This window comes from Rhipicephalus sanguineus, chromosome 2, assembly GCF_013339695.2.
Source record: "Rhipicephalus sanguineus isolate Rsan-2018 chromosome 2, BIME_Rsan_1.4, whole genome shotgun sequence".
Taxonomy (NCBI): Eukaryota; Metazoa; Arthropoda; class Arachnida; order Ixodida; family Ixodidae; genus Rhipicephalus; species Rhipicephalus sanguineus.
Genome location: NC_051177.1, coordinates 207,043,813 through 207,070,457, shown reverse-complemented (window position 1 = coordinate 207,070,457; position 26,645 = coordinate 207,043,813). Strand labels below are relative to the sequence as shown.

The 26,645-nt window shown below is 48.0% G+C and overlaps 1 protein-coding gene across 1 annotated transcript in view; it reads right to left on the bottom strand.

Moving 5' to 3' along the window:
* Positions 1–26,645, bottom strand: part of LOC119382199 (sodium-coupled monocarboxylate transporter 1) — a 193,560-nt gene that overhangs the window by 154,493 nt on the left and 12,422 nt on the right. The window contains exons 2-3 of the mRNA XM_037649915.1: positions 17,691–17,759; positions 11,976–12,027 (exon numbers count right to left, since the gene is read on the bottom strand). Of these exons, the coding sequence (XP_037505843.1) occupies positions 11,976–12,027; positions 17,691–17,759 (121 nt within the window). The remainder of the gene's footprint in view (positions 1–11,975; positions 12,028–17,690; positions 17,760–26,645) is intronic.

Here is a 26,645-nt window from a genome sequence, read left to right as displayed (position 1 = left end):
CTATATTGAAACATCACTGGACTCCGGAGGAATACATTACAGAAAGTTACGCATGATATTCACGTGATTTCACCACAAAGCGCACTTAATTTCGATAATACTGATGTATGTAATCTAACGTGAGGGCTGACGTTACGTCGCACCATAACTTCCCCTTTAAGCGCCAGTGTTGTCGATGTGCTTGGTCAGCCCACGATGTGCACACAGGTACTACACGTCGATCCACCTCGTAAGCAAACTCGAATGGTGATGACTAGGACAAGCAGTTGCTTCAAGTGTGTACGTATTTCTAGAAGTTACTACACGCAGAGAATATGTAACGCTTAGAATCTTTGAATAAATGAAGGGAACTTGAACTTTGGAAGGCTCGTTCCTTGGTTTACACAACCTTAATGAAAACTAGCAGATAATGAAGCCAACCAAGTTATAGGGAACGTTAATTTTACTGTTTTTAGTGTATTTTAACAATTGTGATATAGATGTGAAGAAAGTAATGTGGACGAAAAGAGAGCTCGCCGCTGGCAGGGACCGAGTCCGTGGCCCTCGGATAACACGTCCGATGCTCTTACCAACTCAGCTACACCGGCGGTCGTTTCCTCGTCTACTTTGCGGGGTACTTATGCGCATGCAAACCCTAGTAGTGTTAGTCATCACCGCTCTTAGCCATGACGGCGAGTGCGGAACACTATTTCTTTTTGCCAGATGACGCCACGTAGCACGCGAACCTTTAATGCGTGGACAGCTAACCAATAAGCCCTCGCACACTACCTTAAGGCACGAACTCTGCCGGAACAAGACCCTCGCTATGAATGAATGAACTGAATTTTTGAGGGCTCGTTTCTTTGTTTCACACAACCTTAAAGGGGTATACTGACACCATTTTTCGAAGGTGAGTTCCATACAAATCTCCTGTATACAGAGACAGCTCTCAGCAAGTGTGAAGCTCAGGAAATGCTGATAAGATATTTTATTTTGGTCGTAAAGCCAATCTTACCCTGGCACACCTACTGACATCAACGCTAGCTTGACGTCAGGCTACTGTACTAATTCTGGTGACTTCACGCAGCATCATCATAAAACAGCGCACACGCGCAAGTACAAAAGAAGAAGGAAGAACTGACGACGCGAGCGCGAGCGGGCCAGCTAGCGTGAGCGGGCCATTAGGCTAGCCGCTCACGCTAGCTGGCTGCTAGCTCCCTCACGCTAGCTGGCCCGCTCACGCTAGCGGCAACTCTGCCACAACGGCGCGCTGCCGTAGAACGTCGGTCGTCGGCGCCCGTGCGGGAGCTGTCCAACGTGCACGGCAAGCTTCGCCGGCGAGGTATTTGCGCCTCCAAAAAACATGGCCGCACTGCCAAAAGCAGTTGTCGTCCACCTCGAATCTATCAAGTAGCCACCGTGCGCTCTGTAGCGTGTAAGCTCCGAACTGATATATTCATGCAAGCCTCAAAGTGTCTCTTCATTGAAGGGGGGACCTGCCGGCTCATTTATCTATCTATCTATATATATATATATATATATATATATATATATATATATATATATATATATATATATATATATATATATATATATATATATATATATATATATATATATATAGTTTGAAAAAAGTCAAGCACGTAGGAAAATTTGTCCCGCGGGACCGGCCTTCGTCGGAGTGTGACGGCCGGCCCCTCGGGTCGTAAAAGATGCCACAATATATATATATATATATATATATATATATATATATATAATATATATATAATATATATATATATATATATATATATATATATATATATATATATATATAATATATATATATATATATATATATATATATATATATAATATATATATATATATATATATATATATATATATATTGTTGTGGCGAAGCCTTGTACTGTTTAATGGGCTGCGCTGTGCAGAGGCTACTAGTGGGTCGTCCTCTTCTGAACGCCGCTCGCGCTCGGAGACCGTGCTTTTGCCTTGACTGTCGCCACTGCAAATTGCCGCTGAGTGCTGTCCAATAAACACCTTAACAAATTGGTGGATAGTGCTGTGCCGTCACAACTTCGGTCCTCATTCGATGCCCCTGGCGCTTCGATCCCGTACCCTGCCATCTACCATGCCTCAAGACGCCGCCCAGCAGACGCTTCCGCCTGCACCGACCTGATGTCCCGGTGTCCTTGGTATTGGCGACCTCCCTATCTTCACTTGAGCAGATGGGACCGATGTGGAGGACTGGCTCGTGATTTATAAACGCGTGAGTGTCCCCAGTGAATAGGACGACGCAGGGAAATTCAATAACTTGGTTTTCTACATCGCGAGTGTGGCAGGCCTGTGGTACAACAGCCACGCCTCAGATTTTGCGACGTGGTTCGACTTCAAGACCGCCGTTATGAACGTGTTTAGCCAACCTGCCGTTCGTAAGCTGCAGGCCGAACAGCGTTTACGCGAATGAGCTCAGCAGGCCGGTGAATCCTTCACCAGCTACACAGATGATATCCTCGATCTGTGTAAGAAAGCCGACGCCACCATGTCTGAATCTGACAAGATCAGGTACATTATAGAAGACATCGACGACGATGCCTTCACGATGCTCCTCGCCAAAAACCCCTACACTGTGGCAGAGGTCATAACGCTCTGCCAAAACTATGAGGAGCTGCGCCAGCAGCGGTCGATGACCCGTCGCTCTCCATCACGCGGCGCCGAGCTCGCTGGCTTGTCGACCATTTCTGACGACTCCGCGTTGCTCGCAGAAGTGAAGTCGTTCGTGCGCGAGGAAATTGCGCGCCAGGTGTCTCTGTTGGACTTTGCTCACCCGCAGTACGTTCCACAGCCGTGAACCACTCTTCTCCATCCCCTCCGTCGAGAGATTGATCAGGAAATCGCGGAGGTCATGCCTGAGTACCCCAGCACCATCCGGCTCCTGCACCGCTGAGTTACGCCCATGTGATAGCAAAGCCGTCCCCAGTCATCCCTCCAGCTGCCCCACACAGTTACCCCGAAGCCGCCGCGAGACCTCAGTCCTTCGAAGCGGGTGTGCCGGCTACTTACGCCGATGTCATGCGTAGGCCACGACTGCAGCTCACCATGCCCTGATGTCAGTTGCCACTCCGTCAATCACTTCCTGCGTAATGGGCGGGCCCTGCTGCAGCGAACCGATGGCGCACATCTGACAACCGCCGCATATGCTTCGCATGCGCTTACGCCGGCCACGTGGCACGTTACTGCAATCGCGTGCAGCCGCCTCCAGCGGCGTCGCCCGCCGCTAGCCAGTCGAACGGCATATTTTCGAACGGCTTGGCGTAACGTCGGCTGTCACCGACGTTACGCCAAGCTCCATCTACTCGGCGCTCTCAGTCCCCACGACGTCATTCACTGTCGCCGATGCGGCCACGTCCGGTCGCACCCGACCAGGAAAACTAGTCGTCGCAGTCCGCGAGGCAAGCGCTGCGACGCTATTGAACTGCGAAAGCCCTCAGCGAAGCCCATCGAACCTGATAGACGTGTTTGTGGACGGTGTTTGCGCACCTGCCCTTGTCGACAGTGGAGCCGCCGTATCCGTTATAGGCAAAAAATTCAGCCGATTGCCACAAAAAGTGACGACGCCACTTTCTGGGATGTCCCTCCGCACAGCTAGCTCCCAGAGTATTCATCCTACGGCAATATGCACAGCTGGCGTCGTTATTCAGGACGTTCTCAACGATGTCGAGTTCATCCTAATTGCTGCATGCTCCCATGACGTCATCCTAGGATGGGATTTTCTCTCCCGTTACGACGCCGTAATTCATCGCGCACCAGCCGAAATCAAACTCTCCCCGTTCTCAGATTTGACGCCAGCAGGTAGTTCATTGGTATCGAGCAAGATCTTCGTCAAAGATGACACAAGAGTGCCTCCAAACTCGTCGACGGCTGTGTCAGTCGACTGTGCTAGTCTCTCCGACATCACTGCACTCATTTCGCCATCCGACCGCATTTGCACTAGGAAAGGCTTGCTGGTACCTTTCACGACCGTGGCAGTCACTCAGGGCAGCACCGCTACTTTTGTTACCAACCCATCCCCGTACATTATTACGTTGCTGCGAGGGGAATGTCTCGGCACACTTCGAAGACGCACAATTATCGACGCACCAAATCACACGCACTGTCCCAGTTCCCATACGCTCAGTGCTGTTTCCACGAGCGATTGGTCACCTGCTGATGTGTTCGGTTCCTCCATTGCTGACAACCCCACATCGGTCCAGCGTTCTCAGCTTCTGTGCCTATCGGAAGAATTTTGTTCTTCTTTCGATGTCGGACAAACTTCTCTTGGCCGCACCTCCGCTGTTACGTATCGCATCGACACTGGCGCCCAACCACCACCACTGCGGCATCGTCCATATCGCGTATCTCCCGCAGAACGTCGAGTAATTATTCAGCAAGTCGACGATATGCTTCGACGCTATGGTATTCGGCCCTCGGACATGGGCGTCTCCTGTCGTTCTCGTTGCGAAGAAGGACTGCTCTGTGCGGTTCTGTACGGACTGCCCACGGCTCAACAAGATCACTCGCAAGGATTTTTATCCGCTGCCACGAATCGACGACGCGATTGACAGCCTACAGGGAGCAGAATTCTTTTCATCTCTTGATTTGCGCTCGGGGTACTGGCAAGTACCGATGGCTGATCACGTTCGACCGAAGACAGCCTTTGGCACGCCCGACGGCTTCTACGAGTTCAACGTCATGCCGTTTGGTCTGTGTAATGCGCCCGCGACCTTCGAGCGCATGATAGACACCGTTCTGCGCAACTTGAGACAGCACACGTGCTTGTGTTACCTGGACGACGTTGTCGTTTTCGCTCCGGACTTCTCCACGCATCTCCAACATCTGCGGCATGTTTTGACGTGTTTGAGCAACGCCGGCCTTCAACTCATTCTGAAGAAGTGCCGATTTGCAGCACGGCAGCTGACAATCCTCGGCTACGTCGTGTCCAACGACGGAATCCTTCCCGATCCAACCAAGCTTGGGGCCGTGGCCGAATTTCCCAAACCTACGTCCGTGAAAGAACTGCGTAGTTTCGTAGGCCTGTGTTCGTACTTTCAACGATTCATACGGAACTTTGCCACCATCATATCGCCGTTCACGAAGCTGCTTGGAAGTAACGGGCCCCTAAATTCATGAGTGCAACGACGCGTTCACAAAGCTCCGTTGTTTGTTGACGTCTCCTCCCATACTACAACACTACGAACCTACGGTCCCAACAGAGGTACACACGGACGCCAGCGCTGTAGGTCTCGGCGATGTCCTTGCGCAGCGCAAACCAGGGTTCCCCGAATATGTCGTCGCATATGCAAGTCGTACGCTTAATAGAGCCGAGACCAATTACACCGTCAAGAAAAAGAGTGCCTGGCGATCATCTGGGCTCTTGCGAAGTTTCGACTTACTTGTATGGTCGCCCAGTTGATGGCGTCACCGACCATCATGCACTATGCTGGTTGTCGTCATTGAAGGATCCCTCAGGCCGTCTTGCCCGCCTGCCACTTCGCCTCCAAGACTACGACATCCGCGTGCTGTACAGCAACGGACGCCAGCATGCTAACGCCTACGCCGTTTCCCGCTCGTTTGCCTGACGACAACGCCCTCTGCTCAGTAACTTTCATTGCCATTTCTTCCATCGACGTTCACACCATCGCTACCGAACAACGCAAGGATAAATGGATCGCCTCCCTGATCGACTTGCTCACTGTTCCGTCGGCAACACCATCTACTCGCGCGTTGCGTCGTCAAGCCCACCATTTCGCCTTTCGTGACGACCTACTGCACCGACGGAGTTACAACGCCGACGGCCGCCAGTGGTTACTAGTGATACCCTGCAGTCTGCCTTCTGAAATATGCGAGTTATTCCACTCTGATCCGCATTGTGCGCACTCTGGGGTATCCAATTTTTTGCACCGCATTCGACAACGGTACTTCTGGCGAGAGATGTTCCGTTACGTGCAGAGGTTCGTTCGCTCGTGCCTTGATTGCGAACGCCTGCAACGCACGTGTCGCCAGCAGGTCTATAACCATTACCGTGCCCTAACCGTCCATTTGGGTGCGTGGGCATCGACTTGTATGTGGCACTTCCTCTGGCGTCGGCTGGTAACCGCTGGGCCATCGTCGCTGTCGACCATCTCACGCGATACGCCGAAACCGCCGCCTTCTAAACGGCTACAGCGTGCGATGTTGCCTCCTTCCTGCCACACCAATTCATACCGCGTCACGGTCCACCCCAGGAGCTTCTCAGCGATCGAGGCCGTGTCTTCTTGTCGGAAGTCATCGAAGCCATTCTCAAAGAGTACCATGCTGTTCACCGCAAAACTGCTTACCACCCGCAGATGAATGGCCTAACCGAACGCTTTAACCGCACGCTCGGCGACATGCTCTCAATGTACGTCGCGGGCGATCACACAAATTGGGACGCCATTCTGCTCTTCGTTACCTACCCATACAATACCGCGCCTCTGAGCACTACTGGTTTTTCACTATTCCTATTGTACGGAAGGCATCCGTCGCACACCATCAACACGATACTTCCATGCAAGCCGAATACATCTGAGTGTGCGCCTATTTCTACCACAGCCAGACTTGCTGAAGAGTGTCGCGAGCTTGCCCAGACCTTTACAATGCATGAACAAGAGCGACGGAAGAGCATTCGATGTGACACCACCATTTCTGAGCCCACATTTCTCCCGGGAGCGCTCGTATGGCTCTCGGTTCCTACCACTGCCACTGGCCTCCCTACAAAACTGCTTCGGAAATAAGAAGGCCCCTACCGTGTCGTCGAACGAACATCCCCGGTCACCTACCTGATCGAGCCCATTGAAGCTTCTTCGGATATGCGCCGTCGAGGGCGCGACATAGTCAACGTGGAGCGCCTCAAGGCCTACTATGACCCTCTCATAGTGACGAGCTGTTAGGCCACCGGACGGCGCCCTTTTCGTATTCATGGTAATTGTGGCGAAGCCTTGGCAATGTTTAATGGGTTGCGCTCTCCAGAAGAGAACTTTTTGTTGGGCAAGTTGGTATACGTTCATAATTGATTTTTAAGGCGCAAAGCAGGACATACACAAGAAAGGACACGGGACGGGCGCTCCGTCCCGTGTCCTTTCTTGTGTATGTCCTGCTTTGCGCCTTAAAAATCAATTATGAACTCTCCAGAGGCTTCTAGTGGGTCGTCCTCTCTGGCTTCTCCTGAAATGATGCCGCTCACGCTTAGAGCCCATGCTTTTGCCTTCATTGTCACCATTGCGAAATGTCGCTAAGTGCTGTCCAATAAACACCTTAACAATATATGTATGTTCTTTTTTTGTATTTCGAGGAACTTCTTTGCAGCTTGGAAAGTGGTGCACGTGAGTCTTCCTTTATTGCTAATAATGCAAGGGATGTTTGTGAAGACACTCTGACACATTGCACATCCCGTTTCTTGCCTAAAGTCAATAATTAGCAATTTTATTAAATAATCCTAATTGCCAAACTAATTAATTACAAAACCAAAATAATTATGTAGTGCGCGAGGTGACTACCAGCAATATCCAACTGATTTCACTCCCCTGCCTCTAATATATATATATATATATATATATATATATATATATATATATATATATATATGAGTGTGCGTGCGTGCGTGTATGTGCGTGTGTGTGTGTGTGTGTGTGTGTGTGTGTAGTCGCCATTCTCACAGGCCACATATGTTTTGTCTGGGAGGATGACAGTGAAGTGAAGGAGTCAACTGTTTCTAGAACTGAACAAACGCTTATGAAGGTTATACAAATAACTTTAGTATTCCTAGCGTATTTACGGCATTTATTAAATGTGGCGATGCAGTCCAGCACTAAAAAATTAGCATGTGGGATACGATGTTTAAAAATAACTTGGGATGTAAAGGTTTAAGGTATGACGCCAAGTAGAAAAAAACTAATTTTTTTCTCAAAACTTCATTCCTTCGTTTTTGGTTATGTTAGATGTAACATTTATCGCCGTTCATTTTGCTGCATAAAGTTTCTCATTACGCAGTTTCTTTCAGAAAACACAAGCAAAAATGTTATAGTCTGCCTGTCATCGAAGAAACAGAAAGTGAAAGTGCCAATTTTGTGCGCATCATAAGATTAGCTTGATACGTAATGATTTGTTGGTTATTTAACAATCGTATATCAAGTGCAAACATGTAATAATGCTCTAATGGCATTGTCACCACATCATTTTTGATCAAAATAGTAGGGGTGTGCGAATATCAAATTTTTCGAATACGAATCGAATACGAATATCCACCTTCGAATAGCGAATCGAATATCGAATGTCAAAGAAAAAATACCTCCACAGTAACAATATTTTATTTCATATGTAGCTATTTGAAAAAAAAAAACATTAACAGCCTGACTGGCAACATAACATACACTGCTATCTCCAGAACACAATGTCCAGGCTAGCACAATGCACATCACAACACAAGCAAATATCACGGCACAATGAAAGTAATGACTAGATGTTATCATGAAGAAATATGAGTTGCTCCTCATTATCAGGCAGCAGGCGCTCCCTTCTAACAGAGACACCCCCCCCCCCTGCCACTGAAAAGGCACGCTCGCTTGGAACAGAAGTGGCTGGCATAGGGAGGTACCTGGGGCAAAGCTTTGCCAGACTGGGGTATCTGAAGGTGCCTACAGTCCGTCACCAGTCACGTGGGTCACTGTCTTTCTTCGTAAGTGGTCCCGCATAGTGAACGAGTGGTAGTGCGGCACGTTACGGCCGCATAATATTGAAAATGTACGGTTACATGATCGCCAACAGAGCTGCACGTCGGAGATGCACCAGCAATAAATCATACGTATTGGGGCGCTCGTCGTAGGCAGATATCGTGCCTCCGTGTACTTACGATGTTTATCGCTCCTCTCGGCAACGTTTTTAGCTATACGAACGCAGCAGAAATGTGGAAGACGAGTTATTTTATGCATGATAATCGAATCGCATATTCAAATTTTTCGAAATATTCGAAGTTATTGACTATTCGAAACTTTTCGAATCCACGATTTTCGAATCTAATACAAATATTTCGAATGTAATATTCGACGAATATTCGAAACTTTCGAATATTCGCACACCCCTACAAAATAGTTAAACTTCTCACCAGGTGGACGCGCACCGTCGTACATCAGTACTTTAAGCTCAAGGACACATTATGTGCCTGTCAATAATCAAATATGCTTTGTATGACACTGTGTGTCATTTCAATAATGACAACAGAAGCATATTTCATATTTCGAAGCAAGTTAGCATATCGAGCCTGGCCTCTAAACTGCAAAAGGTTCCCTCACACATGATTGGCACCGCATCGCCAAAGCATCCCATCACACACTGATGCTGCAGAGCGAGCTAAAAAAAAATGCGAGGTGCCGCTCGAGCAAAGGCAGACGAGAGCAAGGTCCAAAATGGAATTCGCTCCAAAGATCGAGGATTTTAGCGCTCCTGATCACCTTGTGTAAGCGCTGCACCTCTTTGAATTCTTTTTTGTGGATTTTCTCAGAACTTATATTTTGGGCATTTTTCCGTACGCAAACAGTCATAACTTTTTCCTAATAAATATTTTTCATTGAAACATAGCACACTTCCTTATCACATTAGTACGTGTGTAATGAACTTTAATGAACAAAATTGTGCCACAGGATTTAATATGGCTGCCTGTTATACGGAGGTGCCCCTAGTGTTAGTGCATAATTTTTTTGGTATTTAATCACTGTGTATTTAATATAGTCTCTCGCTAGTGCTCATCGCTTTAAAAAATGCCGACACTCATACCTATATGAGCAGAAAGCAGATAACTAGCTGCAACGCAGAACATACATTAGTTGACTCACTGCATTGAGATATTCTTTAGTCTGTCAATCCCCTTCCCCATCCCTACACGGAGTAGCATGCCAGCGGTTATATACTGACGCCGGCAAAAATCTCTGTTTTTCCAATAAAGAGTCTCTCTCTCGCTCTCTCTCCAGGCACGACAACACTATATATCTTACGCACCTACTTGCATAAAATGTAGGCGAAATGCATGTGTCTTTGACATTATACCAGGCTCGTAATGCACAACTAATGGAATGAAAATTGACTAGTAACGTACTGAGACCAAGGTCAACCTTCACTGATTCAAGATGAGGTAGGTCCATGCTCAGGTGAGGGCTTATTCGAACAGGGTGGTAACCTGGGGTGTGCAGTGTCTTGGGGAACCGTATTCAGCTCTACGGCAATACGTGTTTTTTGTGTTTTGCGGACGCCGCGTCAACCGAATAATCGTGATTAAATCATTATTGGGAAAATTGGGGAGGTGTAATTCCCCAGCACACATTACTACTAGTAAGAAAGTAAGCTCCAGCGCTTATCAAATGGGTACTGCAGAGCTAGAGCTGACCTGGCAAGGGTGGGGGGCTTCCTTTAAACACGGAGAGAGGACCGCCCCCCCCCCCTCCTGCCCCCCCCTGACTTTAAGCCCTGGATTCATGTCCTTAAGCTTTGACAGCAATGTATTTGTCGCGATTCAGCACCGTTTTCGAGAGCCATAGTCAAATATTCGATGCTGTAGGCTTAGCGAGTCGAGATGAGGGCTTCCGAAATTTCGGAGGACATAAATTACGCGTTTGTTAGTTCTTTCTAATCATCCATAGCTGGTGCCACTTGACCTGGCGCCAGCTGGGGATACGTCATCCGGTTTTACGCTACGCTTTTTTTAATACTGGGCAGACTAAAACGCTCTATTGACTGCTGGAGCCATGCCTGGCAACGACATGCACGGACGACATCCGTACTTCTAGCGTCAAAACCGCGGAGCAAGAAGCAAGCAGCTCGAAGCGTCCCGCGGCAGACGACGCGCAAAGCACTAACTCCTCCGCCGCTGATTGGCCATGTCGCCTTCCGGCAGCCGGAGAACAGCGCGAAAATTGGTCTCGGACTTTTCCCCGAACGACAAAGAACGGCAGACGTGAGCGAACGAAGCCCTTACGCACGGCAGCCTGAGAACAGCACACGGCAAACGGCGAGCCGCCGTGACGCTAGCGTGAGCGTGCCATTATAGATGCCACATCGAACCGCCTCCCGCGTCGGCGTGCCCCGTTGGCGGCGTCAGCACGAGTGGTGGAAAAAATCATCACGTGATGACATCATATATGACGTCATTATGACACTGCAGATCGTCAAAATTTTGGATGTCATCATGATGTAACTGTGGCGTCACATGCTCACATCATCGCATGACACCACTGCTTGGTCAAAGGCGGGTGCGGAAGGTTCAATAAATCGACTTAGAAGAAAAAGAAGAAGATGGCTTTCGCCTTCGAGTCGACTGAGGCGGATGCATGAGGGAAAGTGTGAGGTTTCTACTGCGGATGTTCCGTTTTTGTTAAGTGCGCACGGCAACACGCGTTGAGCCTCAACATTAAAAATTGGTGCGCATCGTCCTAATAGATGGCGGGCAGCGCGAGTAGCGTGCCAGCCACGCGTTTGCCAGCATGCATGCAACTTCATCACTACGTCTTTGAAGGTACGCTGTGTTGGGATGACTGGATGCGCACCAGCCTGGTGGCGGGGAGACGAGATGCGCGCGCATTGGCTGACACGACAGATACGCTTGAAAGTAGTGTATATTGACTGCAAAAATTTGGAAAATTATCCACTAAATACAACACAATCAAAGTTAAAGTAGCCAGGAAGTAGCCATGGAGCAAACCTGAAATTTTCGTCGCCAGACGGGATCTCGCAGTAGCGGATTTGGTGCAACGTAGCCACCAACGCCCACCCTGCATGTAAGACCGACATATGCGGAAGACTCTGGCTGCATTTTGCCGGTTTTCGTCCAAACGCCTCCTACGGTTTCGCAGTGATACAGCACACGCCTCCTTTGCTATCTTTCTCCAGTTGCACATTGCTGGGTGCAGTCATAGTATTATGTCGAGAATAGGAGCACGTAGACTTACCGGAACCGAGAGCGAGTGATGGACCATAAAGCACAATGCCCATGTACAGCAGCTGTAATGTGAAAAAGCAGACAGTTCTCAGCGAACGCTTGTTTTATTTGACTTTCGTTACCTCTGTTAGCAACAACTTATTTTATTGACAGCTTTCTTGCATAATTTTAATTTTGGTCGTTTTATATAGTATAAACACCATACATAAAATGCGTTGAGGTTAGATCCGAACAAATTTCTCTAGTCGATGTTACTTTCATGTTGTCCTTATGTTCCTTTCTTCGATAAGTTTGCATGTGTACATTTTGCAACTGTTAATTTTTGTTTGTTTGCCTATTCCAGCGCGTCTAGTAAATGGCAAGTGCGTTATGGAATCATAACAACAGCGTAGTTTGATGGTGTAGTTGTCCACCGCCGCCGGTTGGCATAAAAACTGTAGTGCGCAATGAGAAAAAAAGTCCAGCAGATCTGATACAACGTGGGAATAACTTTCACGCGAAGCAGCCAACGAGTACCAGGTAATGCCGTATTTTTTCCCCCTTTGAGTCAAACGTAAGGAGGTGGATCAATGCATTTGTCTAAATTTAGTATAGGTATGCGCATACCTGGCACTTGCCGGGCATGACGAGTACACTGGCGTATAAAGTGTAGCTCACGATCCAACGTAACGTCGGCATTCACCTTAGATGAGAGCCGCCAATTTTACGGCAACGAAGTGCACGCTACGGTGCGATAATGTGCGTATCATAAGCAGCGGTCGTCAGCGGGTCACACGTGCTGAGAAACAGAGCTTGAACTATAACAATGCTTGAATTTTTGATAAAGTACTACTGTAGGCAACCTTGCATTATTATCAGAAGCCGATTTATTTGCACGATGGCAAAGCGGTTTCCTGTAAGTTTTTATAGCCTACACTCGTAGTTTCGATCACCTCCGTAGCTCTTTGAAACCAATCAGCTTGAAGCACCCGTTCAATTTGACTGATCTCTTTGCACGAGGTCAGTGTTGTTTTTGTCTCTTGTTTTGTTGTCTGGCGTGTTTTGAAAATGGTATTTTTGTGGAGATGCAGTGTGGATGAAATGTTCTTTGGAAACAATGTTGTGGTGAAATAGTGAAGAAGACGAGGACAGGAGCGAGGAATTCGACACGTTTCGGACAAAAATAGAGCGCGTGGTGGTGGCGGCGAAGAAAGAAAAGGAGGAAGCCGGGAGCTGGCAGTAGTGGCCACGGAAGGACAGCGTTCGAGAGGCCACGTTCGTGAGGGCTACCTGGGACAACCGCTGGGCAGCCTCCTGACGGGTCGCGCTCCTGCGGGCGCTGGTGACCAAGGTGTCTGAGTCCTGCCCTGTACCTGCCTGTTTCCTGCGCTGGCTGGTTCCGGCCTGCCTGCCTGAACGCGTGGCCCACCGCCGCTCACCCGCTGTTCAACTAGCCGCGCCGCTACGTCCCGTCAATCTGCTGAGACGGTCGACCGTCGGCCTGCTGTGCTGCAGACCCGGGACGTGAGGAGGACGTGAACGAATGTGAGCGCATCACCCTAGGACATTCCACGTTAATTGAACTTTTCTTTTGAAGTGTATCCTGGGAGATATCTGTTGTGGGTGTATTGTCTTCGAAAGTTGTTTCTGCTTGATAATATATGTTGTTTACCAGCCTTATCGTGCACGGCTCCTTCCTTCACCACACCGTACATGAATCAAAGTGACAGGTCCGCACCTTACTCTGTACATTTCTGGCGTCCGCGAGACAGGACTAAGTTCTCTTAACATCTTTTGAGAGCCTCACTTTGTTCACGTGCGGTGGTTGAAAGATGGATGCCGAAAGACTGATAGGTGTAGGTAAAGAGTTGGGACTGACAGGCAAGGCACTCCAGCAGTGGATAGAGAAGGAACGCGATAGAGAAAGCGAGGAGTACGCGCTAAAGCGTGAGGCAGCTAAAGAAGATCATGAACGAGAGTTACAGCAGCAAGCTGGGGAACGCCAGCTGCTTGAGCTTCAGCTGCGCGTGCAGGAATTACAACAAGCTGGTCAAGCAGTCCTCGCCGAACCAACTGATCGTGACGCAAGCACTCAGGGGTTTCGAAGCCCGCACAAGCTCATTCCGGCGTTCAATGAAGCCCGTGACGAGCTCGATGCGTACATTCAAAGGTTTGAGCGAGTGGCCACTAACCAGGGATGGCCGAGTGACAAGTGGGGCCTCTCCTTGAGCTTGTGCTTAACGGGGGAAGCTCTGTCGGTAGTCGGGGCATGTCCGCTGAAGATGCGACTGATGTTGTGAAGCTTAAGTCGACTTTGCTTCAGAGATTCCGGTATACACAGGAGGGCTACCGAGTCAAGTTCCGAGAGGCCAAACCGGAAAATGGCGAAACAGGACGTCAATTTGCCGGCAGATTACTGGGGTATTTCGACCACTGGCAAGAGATGGCGAAAACCGAAAGAACATATGGCGCCTTGCGAAACCGGATTGTCCCGGGGCAATTCTTACTTCAATGTCACCAGAAGCTCGTATATTTCTGAAAGAGCGAGGTTGCAAAGACTTGGACAGTTTGGCCGAAACAGCCGATCAGTACCTCGAAGCTCAAGGCCTGACTCACCTGGCGAGCGGTAAAGATGGAACTGCGTATACGAAGAGTGGGACACCAGCCAAAGAGCCATCAGGCTCTCAGGGAAAGCCCCACTGCTTCATATGCAACAAGCGAGGACACAAGCCATCAGACTGCTTGTCTAGGTCTACGGGAAGCAAGACAGCGAGCGGTTGGAACGGGAAGAATCCGAAAAGCTTTCCCAAAGATACGAAGGACCGCAACGAGACTTCGTGTTCTCTTTCACGGCCTGACCAAACACCGAAAGAAAACAACCACTGCGAACAACACAGCGGTGTTTCTGACTCGGAAGGTACTAGTCGTGAAAAGATTGGTTCGGGTGCGCATAGCGTGGCTGGACTGAAACGTCGACCAGAAGGAATGCCTACAGCGCAAAGTTGTTTCAAGTGAAACAACTTTCTTGAGTGAGGGGTAGTGTGGTGAAATAGTGAAGAAGACGAGGACAGCAGCGAGGAATGCGACACGTTGCGGACAAAAATAGAGCGCGTGGTGGTGGCGGCGAAGAAAGAAAAGGAGGAAGCCGAGAGCTGGCAGTAGTGGCCACGGAAGGACAGCGTTCGAGAGGCCACGTTCGTGAGGGCTACCTGGGACAACCGCTGGGCAGCCTCCAGACGGGTCGCGCTCCTGCGGACGCTGGTGACCAAGGTGTCCGAGTCCTGCGCTGTACCTGCCTGTTTCCTGCGCTGGCTGGTTCCGGCCTGCCTGCCTGAACGCGTGGTCCACCGCCGCTCACCCGCTGTTCAACTAGCCGCGCCGCTACGTCCCCTCAATCTGCTGAGACGGTCGACCGTCAGCCTGCTGTGCTGCAGACCCGGGACGTGAGGAGGACGTGAACGAATGTGAGCGCATCACCCTAGGACATTCCACGTTAATTGAACTTTTCTTTTGAAGTGTATCCTGGGAGATATCTGTTGTGGGTGTATTGTCTTCGAAGGTTGTTTCTGCTTGATAATATATATATATATATATATATATATATATATATATATATATATATTGGATAAAGGTGTAGGCTTCTAAAAAACTGTTTATTTGTCGACGTTTCGATCGAAGACCGATCTTCATCAGGATGAAATTTAGCAGGCTTCGATGCGCTTTTATATCATCGTTCTCCGAGCCGAGAGAGAGAGAAAAAGGTTAAGAAAAAGTACTTTTTCTTAACCTTTTTCTCTCTCTCTCGGCTCGGAGAACGATGATATAAAAGCGCATCGAAGCCTGGTAACTTTCACCCTGATGAAGATCGGTCTCCGATCGAAACGTCGACAAATAAACAGTTTTTTAGAAGCGTATACCTTTTTCCTAATTATTTTACGGCAACCGAAGACAGACTCTTCATAATCTATATATATATATATATATATATATATATATATATATATATTTGTATGTATACACATCGTAGGGCTCTAGGTTGTCTTGCGTGTTTCAGTAAAGAAGTGTGTGTGTGACGTAGGTGAAGGTATATAATAGCATCTTAAAACAGCGCACACACACGAACACAGAAGAATAAGGAAAGCACCGACTACACGAGCCAGGCCTCAATTAACCTTATAGAAAAGGAGATTAGCTTTTTAGATGCCACATAGGAACAGCGCTCGTGTCACCGGTTCTTTCCTTATTCTTCTGTGTGTGTGCGCGCGCTGTGTTAAGATTAAAATTTACCAACTTCTCAAAATAGCCACCTTACATTATATAACAGCTGCATCTTACCGGTACACAACTACGGAGGAGAAACCTGGAGGCTTAAAAAGAGGGTTCAACTTAAACTAAGGACCACGCAGCGAGCAATGGAAAGGAAAATGATAGGTGTAACCTTAAGGGACAAGACGAGAGCAGAGTGGGCAGGGAACAAATGGGGGTTAAGGGCATCTCAGTCGAAATCAAGAAGACAAAATGGGCAAGAGTAGGGCCCGTAGCTCATAGGCAAGCTGACCGCTGGCCAGGGCCGTAGCGAGGATTTTTTTTCGGGTGGGGCGGGAGGGGCACTTCCTGAAAACCTTGACTATTTGAGAAAAACAGGTATTTTTATTATTTATTTTTGGTAAAAACACCTACTTCAAAATTGGGGGGGGGATGCCCGGGCCCCTAGCCTCTCCCCCCCCCGGTGACGGCCTGCCGCTGGTAATGGCAATTATGAGTAACAGACTGGATTCCAAGAGAAGGCAAACACGCTAAGGGGAAACAGAAAGTTAGGTGGGCAGATGAGATTAAGAGGTTTGCAGGTATAACGTGGCAGCGGCAAGCATAGGATCGGGTTGGTTGGCGGAACATGGGAGAGGCCTTTGCCATGCCGCGGGCGTAGTAAGGCTGGCGATGATGATGATGATGATGGTCATGGTTTTTTTTCATACGCAGTTTGAAGCACTGGTATTGCTTTGTGGTAGAATACTTTCCTACTGTGCATAATGTCTGGGTCTAATTCCGCCTGAAGCCGTAATTGTTATTCTTTGCTTCCATGAAGATGTTTTCGCTCATAGACAGCCGTCGACGCCGCCACCGGATTTTCTGCAACACGGGCTCGGTGACGTTATCGCGTTAATATTTACAACGTCTATTCTCGCAGTTCCTGATTTGATAAAGACTGTGAATCACCTGTGGCGCATACCCGTATACAAAGGGCCATGTTACGCAGGTATGTGCCACACGTGACTAGTGGAAAGGGTTTCATTACGTACGCGGCAGGCAAGCCACGCCAGTTCTGTCTTGAGCTGTGATTCGTGTCAGCCAGACATTCGTGCTATCCTATGCCAATTGTTGTATATATACCAAGCTAAGACGACCACGAGAGTGCCCAGACGTAGATAGATAGATAGATAGATAGATAGATAGATAGATAGATAGATAGATAGATAGATAGATAGATAGATAGATAGATAGATAGATAGATAGATAGATAGATAGATAGATAGATAGATGGATGGATGGATGGATGGATGGATGGATGGATGGATGGATGGATGGATGGATGGATAGATGGATAGATGGATAGATAGATAGATAGAGACGTCGAAGTGCCTATGGTTCGCTAAGAATTTCTTCTAACTTAAAATACTGAGAACAAGAGCGTGGAAACTATCAGGATGTCAGATAACGGCGGAATAAAATTGTCACGCAAACTCACCGTTTGAATAATAAATAAAGCTGATGCCAGGTTTCTGACAGCAGTGGAGCTGAACCTTCTCTCCAAGTACTGCAGAAGGAACAAAATCAACTTTGATCCTACAGCAATCGTTAAAGCTAACTTTGTTTTCTTTGTTTGTGCACTCTTTTAGTATAAGTGATGCTACTTATACGAAACTCCATGCTCTTCATCAATTACCTGGTTTAAAAGCCTACAGAGGTGGATGAGAATTTACTTATTGCGCTGCGTGCAACTTGTGCATGCCAAAGCGTAGTCGTCACACTCCGAGACCCACTCGTGTAATCATTTCCTTTGAAACCTACATTTGTGTTGCGAATGAAAAATCCCCATAATCGCAGACGGTTCTTCAGAACCTTACAAAGGTTGTTACTAACAGCCGCAGAAACAGGCAATAAGGCGAAAACATGATCAGAAGGGACAGATGACACTAAAGCCCTATTAGCAATAATCGGGAATCTGCACACCCCTTGAAGAACATGGTAAGTGTGGGGCTTATTGGGCAGCCATACCTCGCTTTCACCCCATCCTGTTTTTTTCGTAGTTGCGCCCATGTTCACTGGTACACCTGCGTTGATCGGTGTTATTTTCGATGATTGAAAATATTATGACGACACAACAGTCTTTTCATTGCTCCTTGCACTGATGATCACTGATCTAAGCAAAAATATTTATTGATATTTGATTAGAATTACGAAGATACGCACGTGGTGTTTTTAAAAGTATTTTAGTAAATTTACCTACTTTTTATTTACATGTCTGTGTATTATGGTGGAAGACTTTTATCTCTGAAGAGAACGGTCGCGTGGCAAAAAGCCGGCCTGTAGATAAAAAAGTCACAGTTTCGCCTGAAGGGCGATGCAATGAATGCGATAGCAAGAAATTAGAATGTCGCAGGAAGAAGGGCAAGGAGCTAGAAGCTTGCTGCGCGCTGCTCAAGCACTAAGGACGCTGGAAAAGAAAACACACAAGGCCAGTGCGAACTAACAACTGTCACAGCTCGAAACTTGCAGCGCGCTGCTCAAACACAAAGAAGGAGACACGAAAAAAACGCACGGGTATACATAGGACGAGCGGGAACTGTCGCTGTTCTTACTTCAACTCACCCCTACTTCGACTCTTCTAGGTAGCAGATCACTCCTTTCCTTAATGTGCCCGCTGCAGCGAGTAAAGTGACCTTCGTGTGGTATATAGCTTCAACGCAAACTTTGCTGTAAAAGCACAAGACGTACAAAACTCCCCTTCAAGAGATAGTTGCGCGAGCACGGTCGACCACGCCCTGTATGTCAATGTACAAATCGAAGGCGCACATCCTAACTCCGGCGAAACACTAGAGATTTTTAGAATTGGGGACCCAAAGAACGCAAGCCACTTCCTTTGGGCGGCGAACAAAACCGCAGAACGCGCAACCTCAAGAGAAGAAAATAAAGACGGCGCTTGGGAGTGGCACAAGAAGGCACGGCGCTCGCGTTACCGGCGGGCGTCGATTCTGGTAGAATACTGGTGGAATACCAGACATGCAGTCATTTACTTTAACATACTGCTTGCGATTGTGAAGGTAAGAACGAATTTATGTCAATTAGGTTAACAGGTAGGCCTAGAATATCTAATATAGAAATGAGTTTGCTGTGCGTGACAAGATCGAAGGCTTTACTGAAATCTAAAAAGTAGCATCAATTTGATTCCCCGTATCAAGCGGCGACGTGAACTCATGAATTGTTGTGACTAGTTGCGTTGTGGTTGACCACCTTTTTTCTAAATTCGTGCTGTAATGGCAACAGCAGGCTGTTTTCTTCAAAAAATGTGCTGATGTGTGACTATGTGTTGCAATAGCTTACATGACGTACACGTTAAGGAAATAGGCCTGTTGTTTGCAATGTTTAGACGATCCCTTTTCTTAAATACAGGTACTACACGTGCCGTGCACCATTCATCAGGAATGAAAGAATTTTCGAAGGAGAGGCGAAAAACGTTTGTTCAAATGTGCACAACGGGTTTGACATACCTACGCAAGAATGTCTTAGGAAAATCTGGACCAGCTGAAGATTTAGTTGTCAGGTTAAGCATCAAAGAAAATACACCTAAATAAGTTATGAACTCCGAAGACATTACTGGAAGAAGGCTTTAATGTGGTGATTCATGCTGGGGAGCAAAAAATATGGAGCAGAAGTATCTGTGAAACTGATCAGCGACAATCGACGCATCATTTACGCTAGACCCATCAACATTTATTTCACTGGGCGTAGCATCCGTTTGTTCTAAATATCGCCAGAATTTTCAGGGCTTATTGTAAAAAATTCAGTTAATGAATGAGTGAAATGCCTAATTTTTGCGTCGGAGAGTTTGGAAGCAAGACTGAGTTTTGATTGAGATATCGCACTAACGGCGTTTTATGTTTTTTGGCTCGCTTTAGCCTACGGTGTAAAGAAATGATTTCTGTTGTCATCCACGGGTTGTTTCCTAGTGCGAACATATTTGGAAGGGACCAACTTTTCAATGCAATAATGAATAGTGTCTTTCAGAACATCCCAGAGGGCCGTGACGCAGCCCGGCATGTTATCACAAAATTCCCACAAACAGTCAAGTATTGCATGATTTATACTCGTATACTCCTATCTTCGTTTAATTGTAAGAAAAAATGCGCAGCTTGGACTGGTGGCGCAAGGGTGGGACCAGCAGCGGACCTGGTGTTTTTCCTAGTAATGACAAGCTTTTGCTGGAGATGCTAAGTTTTTGCTAGTCGTACTACGTATGGCTAGGCTTGGCTATTCGTTTCAGGTTTCGGTCGGTCACGCATACTACGCACGTGTTACGTACGTAGTGTTGGCGGGAGCATGTCACGTGACAAACTGTTTCGTGATCTTGGTGCGAACAACTCACGTGACTACGTTTACGCGATGTCGCAATTTCATTCATGTGACTAGCTGTTACACGCTTTTTGACGGGAACATGTCGCGCGATTTTAGTCAGGTGTCTGCTTGTTGCATGATGTTACGCGATTTTTAATGACTTGTCTAATCGTTACGTCGTTTTAGTCACGTGACTAGATCTTACGTGATCTCACGTGACTAGCTCACACGTTGTTTTGGCGGGAACTTGTCACCTGACTAACTGTTACGTGATGTTACCTTATTTCAGTCACGTCACTAATTGTTACAGGATGTTAGATTCATTTAGCCATCTGACTAGTTGTTACGTAATGTTACGTCAGTTTTAGTCATGTGGCTACATGTTACGTGATGTTTCCCGATTTCAGTCATGTGACTAGAGGTCGCGTGATTTTAGTCAACTGATTAGATGTTACGTGATTTTTAGTCACTTGATTAGTTGTACGTGATGTGGCGTGGTATTTAGTGACGTGACTGATTTTACGCGATGTTACATGATTTTACTCACGTGACTAATAGTACGTGATGTTACGTGATCTTTAGTCACTTGACTAGGTCTTACGTGACGTCAGGTGCTTTCGGACCCGCGACTTGTTTTAACTCGATATTACATGATTTTTATTCACGTAACAAACTCGCCCATCAAGGTTGCATTCGACATCGGGCAAATCGACGCGCGTGTTATGGGAGCGAAGCAGAAGATTACGAAGAGGGCTAAACGAGCTCGTTGCCGCTTCATGATGACGATGGTTTCCGTTCGCACTATCTGGCGCAACGGCAAGCCTAAACAGCTCCGCTATTAAAAAAAAAAGAAGGCTGATTCCTTCATCATAGGCATAGGTATAACACGAAAGTGAAACCTGTCGTTACAGAAGTAGGTTATTGTTTATAGTGCATTGGTATATGAGAGCTTGTACAATGTCCACTGTTGTTTGGCAGATATAGCCTACCGCTTGATGTGGACGCATCGCAGTCACGTTGACGCCTAGTGGCACATCTCCGTACCGACGACTAACGCCCATGATCATGATTTAACCCTTGCGGTAGATGAAGTTCGTAACATATACGTGGACACCGCAAATGGTGAATGCCGCGCAGATGGCATCAACAAGCACAATAATAAACACTGTCATTATCCAGAGGTAGAGTGAAAGTATGGAGAAAAGAAGAGGAAGACGTCAAGCAGGGCATCAAAGCCAGAAGATGAAAAAAACGACATCGAACATATAAAAGAGGAAGATGACGTGGGCAGGGGGGCCCCGGGTGTTCGCAGGTGAGCGTGTGAGGCGGGCACAGGCGTCGCCGGCTTTCGTTACGGGCGCTCCGGCCCCCTTTTGTTCTACGGCAACGCACCGTAGTCTCGTGTTCCATCGCTCTACGGCATCGCACCGTAGTCTACGGCGGTCCATGGACACGTCCTAGGGACTGGACGGCCGTCACGAACACTCGCAGCGGCCAGGGAGCGTCATCGGCTTGTGTTCCGAGCGCTTCGTCCTGCGGCACCGCTCCGTAGACCTCGCCTGAGCCAGGTCCTATTCCCGGGAAACGCTGGCCAGCCTCAAGTACCTGGGACGCACAGGTCAATGAACCCTATGCCTTCCAGCCTTAACGACAACGCCAGCTCGCGTTCCACAACAGGGAACGCCTTCGTCACCGACATGTACGTTGACGTCGACTCCAGTGACCAACGCAACGCCTCGACTCATCTCGCATCGGCACAGAAGGCTGTGAGTTAAGCGACGAACGCTTCATACGGTTTAGTGACTTCTATAACTTGTTTGTTGTCTGTATGATATCTGTGCTTAGCGCCGGTATGTTTTATATGTTTGCAGTGGTTTTTCGGTTAAGGTGTGTTTTCTTTCGTGTGTAATTAAAAATAGGCGTGTTTAACGCTCTCGCCTTGTCCATTCCTTCTGTCCGACTGTTGTCCGGAGATCCATGACAAAAATAAGTGGCGAGCCTGCCAGGATTCTTTTTCTTATTTTTTGTTGTGGATCTCATGGATTTCTGTTCGGCAGGGAGGATGGGCTTGACGAAGATTTTAGAGTTAGCAGTAAAGCTTGGGTTGTCGGGTGAAGAAGCGATAAGCCTCCATGATCGCGAAGAAAACAGGCTGAGAGATGAGCGAGCGCAGGCACGAGAGGAGAGGCGCGAGGAGTGGCGCGAAGAGGAGGAATGCGAAATCAGGAGGATTGAGCGCGAGAAGGAGTTAATTCTGCGGAAACAGCGGACTTTAGAGCGAGGTAGTGATAGGAGCACATATGATAGGGGCTCCATAGCAGAGATAGAACCTCCAAGATCGACGCGAGTCTATGCCAGAAAATTCATGGCTCATTTCGATGACAGACCAGATGACCTGGAGGCATACTTGCATCGGTGTGAGCGGCCAGTCTTAGGTGAAGGTTGGGAGCACAAAGTGAGGTTGGCAACGGCCACAGACGATAGACCAGACATAGGGATTCCAAGGGTAGATTTCCTGCGGGAATTTGGAGAGCCTGATGTTCAGAGCTGTGATTCGGTAGAAGGAATGTCGAGCGACCATGGGAGCTGTACTAAAGAAAAGGGACTAGTAGTTACCAATAACAAAGAAGTCAATTCAACTACAGCATATAGGCACAGCAATGAAGTTGTTAGTGAGTGGAACGCCGTTAGTGTTGATGAGCGACCTGAGCAAACGATCGCAGTTTTGCCAGGCGTCGCAGCAATGGAGAGCTTCACATTGCTGAAAAGTACGCGGCTTGAAGGAAGAAGCACACGGCATACGCAAGGCAAGGTGATACCGGAGAGTGGCAGATTCATTGACTGGGCTGAAACTCACGGTGTTGCTCGGGTAAAGCGAAGTACAATGAAAACCGCCCCGAAAATCGATCGCAGATACCCGGATGCTAAGAGAGTTATGAAAAGCTCAGCCGTGGATACGTAGTCAGGAAGCACCATAGAAGAGTTGTGTGGATGAGGCGTTCCATGATCGTTAGGAGCAGGAATAAAGGCAGCGTTTGCATTCAGCGTTCGCAAAGATGCACAGTAAAGAGACGCGGAAGAAAGTCGCGAAAGGCGCACAGCGTGAGGAGAAGAAAACGAATTTGGAATTTGGTACTTGTCATGCGCTAGAAAAGAGATTGTGATTAACCAAAATGCGTAGTGCATAGAGCAAGCAGTTTAACGGTGAAAGTCCAAAGTGTGTTAAGCAGTCATGTGCAACAATTTCAAATGTGAGTACATGAAGTGCCTTGTGTAGTGTTCCTGAAACTGTGTTGTGCTGAGCGTTCTGCGAGTGTTGATGGTGATCAGTGAGGTGCTCTGAGTACATTCAAGACAGTGACGGCACTGGAGGACGAGTGTGATGGGGCTTAAGGGTCAGCTTGAGACTGATAGTACAAAGTTCGGATTGTGACTCGTCTGAAGACACTGGAAATTTTGAGCAGTTTTCTTCTGGAGAAAACTCTTGAAGAAGGGGGCCATTGTCAAAATTCAGAGGTAGAGCGAAAATATGGAGAAAAGAAGAGGAAGACGTGAAGCAGGGCATCAAGGCCAGAAGAAGAAAAAAACGACGTCGAACATATAAAAGAGGAAGATGACGTGGGCAGGGGGGCCCAGGGTGTTCAAAGGTGAGCGCGTGAGGCGGGCAGCGTCGCCGGCTTTTGTTCCGGGCGCTCCGGCCCTCTTTTGTTCTACGGCATCGCACCGTAGTCTCGTGCTCCATCGCTCTATGGCATCGCACCGTAGTCTACGGCGGTTCAAGGACACGTCCTAGGGACTGGACGGCCGTCACGAACACTCGCAGCGGCCAGGGAGCGTCATCGGCTTGTGTTCCGAGCGCTTCGTCCTGCGGCACCGCTCCGTAGACCTCGCCTGAGCCAGGTCCTGTTCCCGGGAAACGCTGGCCAGCCTCAAGTACCTGCGACGCACAGGTCAATGAATGAGGCCTTGCAGCCTCAACAACAACGCCAGCTCGCGTTCCACAACAGGGAACGCCTTGGTCACCGACTTGTACGTCGACGTTGACTCCAGTGACTAACGCAACGCCTCGACTCATCTCGCATCGGCACAGAACGCTGTGAGTTAAGCGACGAATGCTTCATATGGTTTAGCGACTTCTATAACTTGTTTGTTGTCTGTATGATAGCTGTGCTTAGCGCCGGTATGCTTTATATGTTTGCAGTGGTTTTTGGGTTAAGGTGTGTTTTCTTTCATGTGTAATTAAAAATGGGCGTGTTTAACGCTCTCGCCTCGTCCACTCTTTCTGGCCGACTGTTGTCGGAGATCCGTGACACTCGATATGCACTCCTTCAAAGCGCCGTCGAATGCGAAGACAAACGCTAGGCGCTTCGTGTCTTTCATCTAGCCTGGCCGTTATTTCTCAAAGGGTGAGCGGGGAACGCGACGCGGCAGCCAGGCGAAAGTCGGAGAGCTTTTTTTCGATATGGACGGATGCTATGAGCGAGGCTTGGGCTAAAGTCGCGATCTCACGGTGTGTTAAGGCGTTGACAAAATAAACTTTTATTGTCAACGCGCCGAATGGGACGGTCGTACCAACGGCGGGTTTTATTTCGTATTTTTTTCGAGCCTGGTGGCACAGATATCACCGCCACGTTAAATAGGGGACGCTCATAGTAGAGTGACCTAGAATAGGGGGAGTGTCCAAAGCGCCGCGCAAATACATGGGAGGAGCGAGGGCCTTTTGCGGTGAACTTCCGCGCCGCGGCGCTGCCGTGCCGGACCCGTGGGCTTTCTCCGCGGCGGAAGCCGCGTCAAAGCGGCGAGCGTCTGCTACGCGCCTGATATTTTGGCCGCTATTAGCTAAAATTGCGGAAATTTGGGCAATATTTAATACTGCGTCATTGCAACATAATACTGTAGCGACTCATTACACAGAGAACGCGTTTGTGTGTTGTGAAACGGGGATTTTGTAGGGTGCCTTGATGCGCGTTTTGGGGATTTTGTATATATCCTTTCAGCTGGTTTTTCACCGCATTGGCTCACACTTCCGCGGCTGTTTGAGGAACGCATCGTGCGCGCACCTCATCGTGAGAGAAGGCGCTTAGCCTACTTTCGTGTGGAATGACCAACGTAAACTCGCTGCATGAGAGAATAAACTGGAGATAACCACGAGAACGTAGCAGATATGCACGTAGTAACTAGCTCATGCTAACGCGTTTGGGCCCTTCATATCCTATCTTTTATTTTGAGCATTCAATATGTTTTACAAGGCTGCCTCCCGCGCTCTGCTCTTTCAAGCCATTTAATGCAAAGCCGAATGTGTCAGTCGGCGTGGCCGCGGTACCAAAAGTAAAAAATTACTTGCGTAGCTCACGTCTCGTTTACTTGGTATACACTCTAATGAAAAATCGATTATTCGCGGAGTATTTATGCCACACAACAATAATCGTCATCCAGCTCGCGTGCTTTCCTCGCGTTATCACCGCGGTCGCGGCATTTCTCGGTCACGAACGGCGCGCGCGTTATCAGCGGGACACAGCATTCTTGATAGGATGGTGACGAGAGCCGGGTTTTCAAGAAAGGAAACGCGAACAAGCCGGATGACGATTATTGTTTTGTGGCAGAAAAACTCCCCAAATACTCGATTTTTTCTTAGAGTGTACACAAATATTGGCACGGAGGGGCACGAATGTATGTATGCCTAACACAACCGATAAGTCATGGCATCACTAACTTGACATATGCTTGCCACTTGCGTAACGACTAACAATAATAATATGGTGTGTGGCGCGCAAACCCGCTTTCTTTAGCCAGAAATAATTCTGACGATGTGTGGTCTGACGATTTCTTTCCTTCAGGTGATAAAAAACGTGGTGGTCACCGATATCGATGCCAACATGTAAGACTTACCCATACATTTTGAAGAACTGACCGCATAGGTAAAATGTATGCGAAAAAATTACATGAAAAAAAAAAGACACGGTCCCTCATGCAATTCGCCTGACACGACTCGAAAGCGAAAACCATCTTCTTCATTTTCGTCCGTCGATGCATTGATCCTCCTCCGCCCCTCTCACAAAGCTTTCTGCACATAACGTGGTTTCGGAGT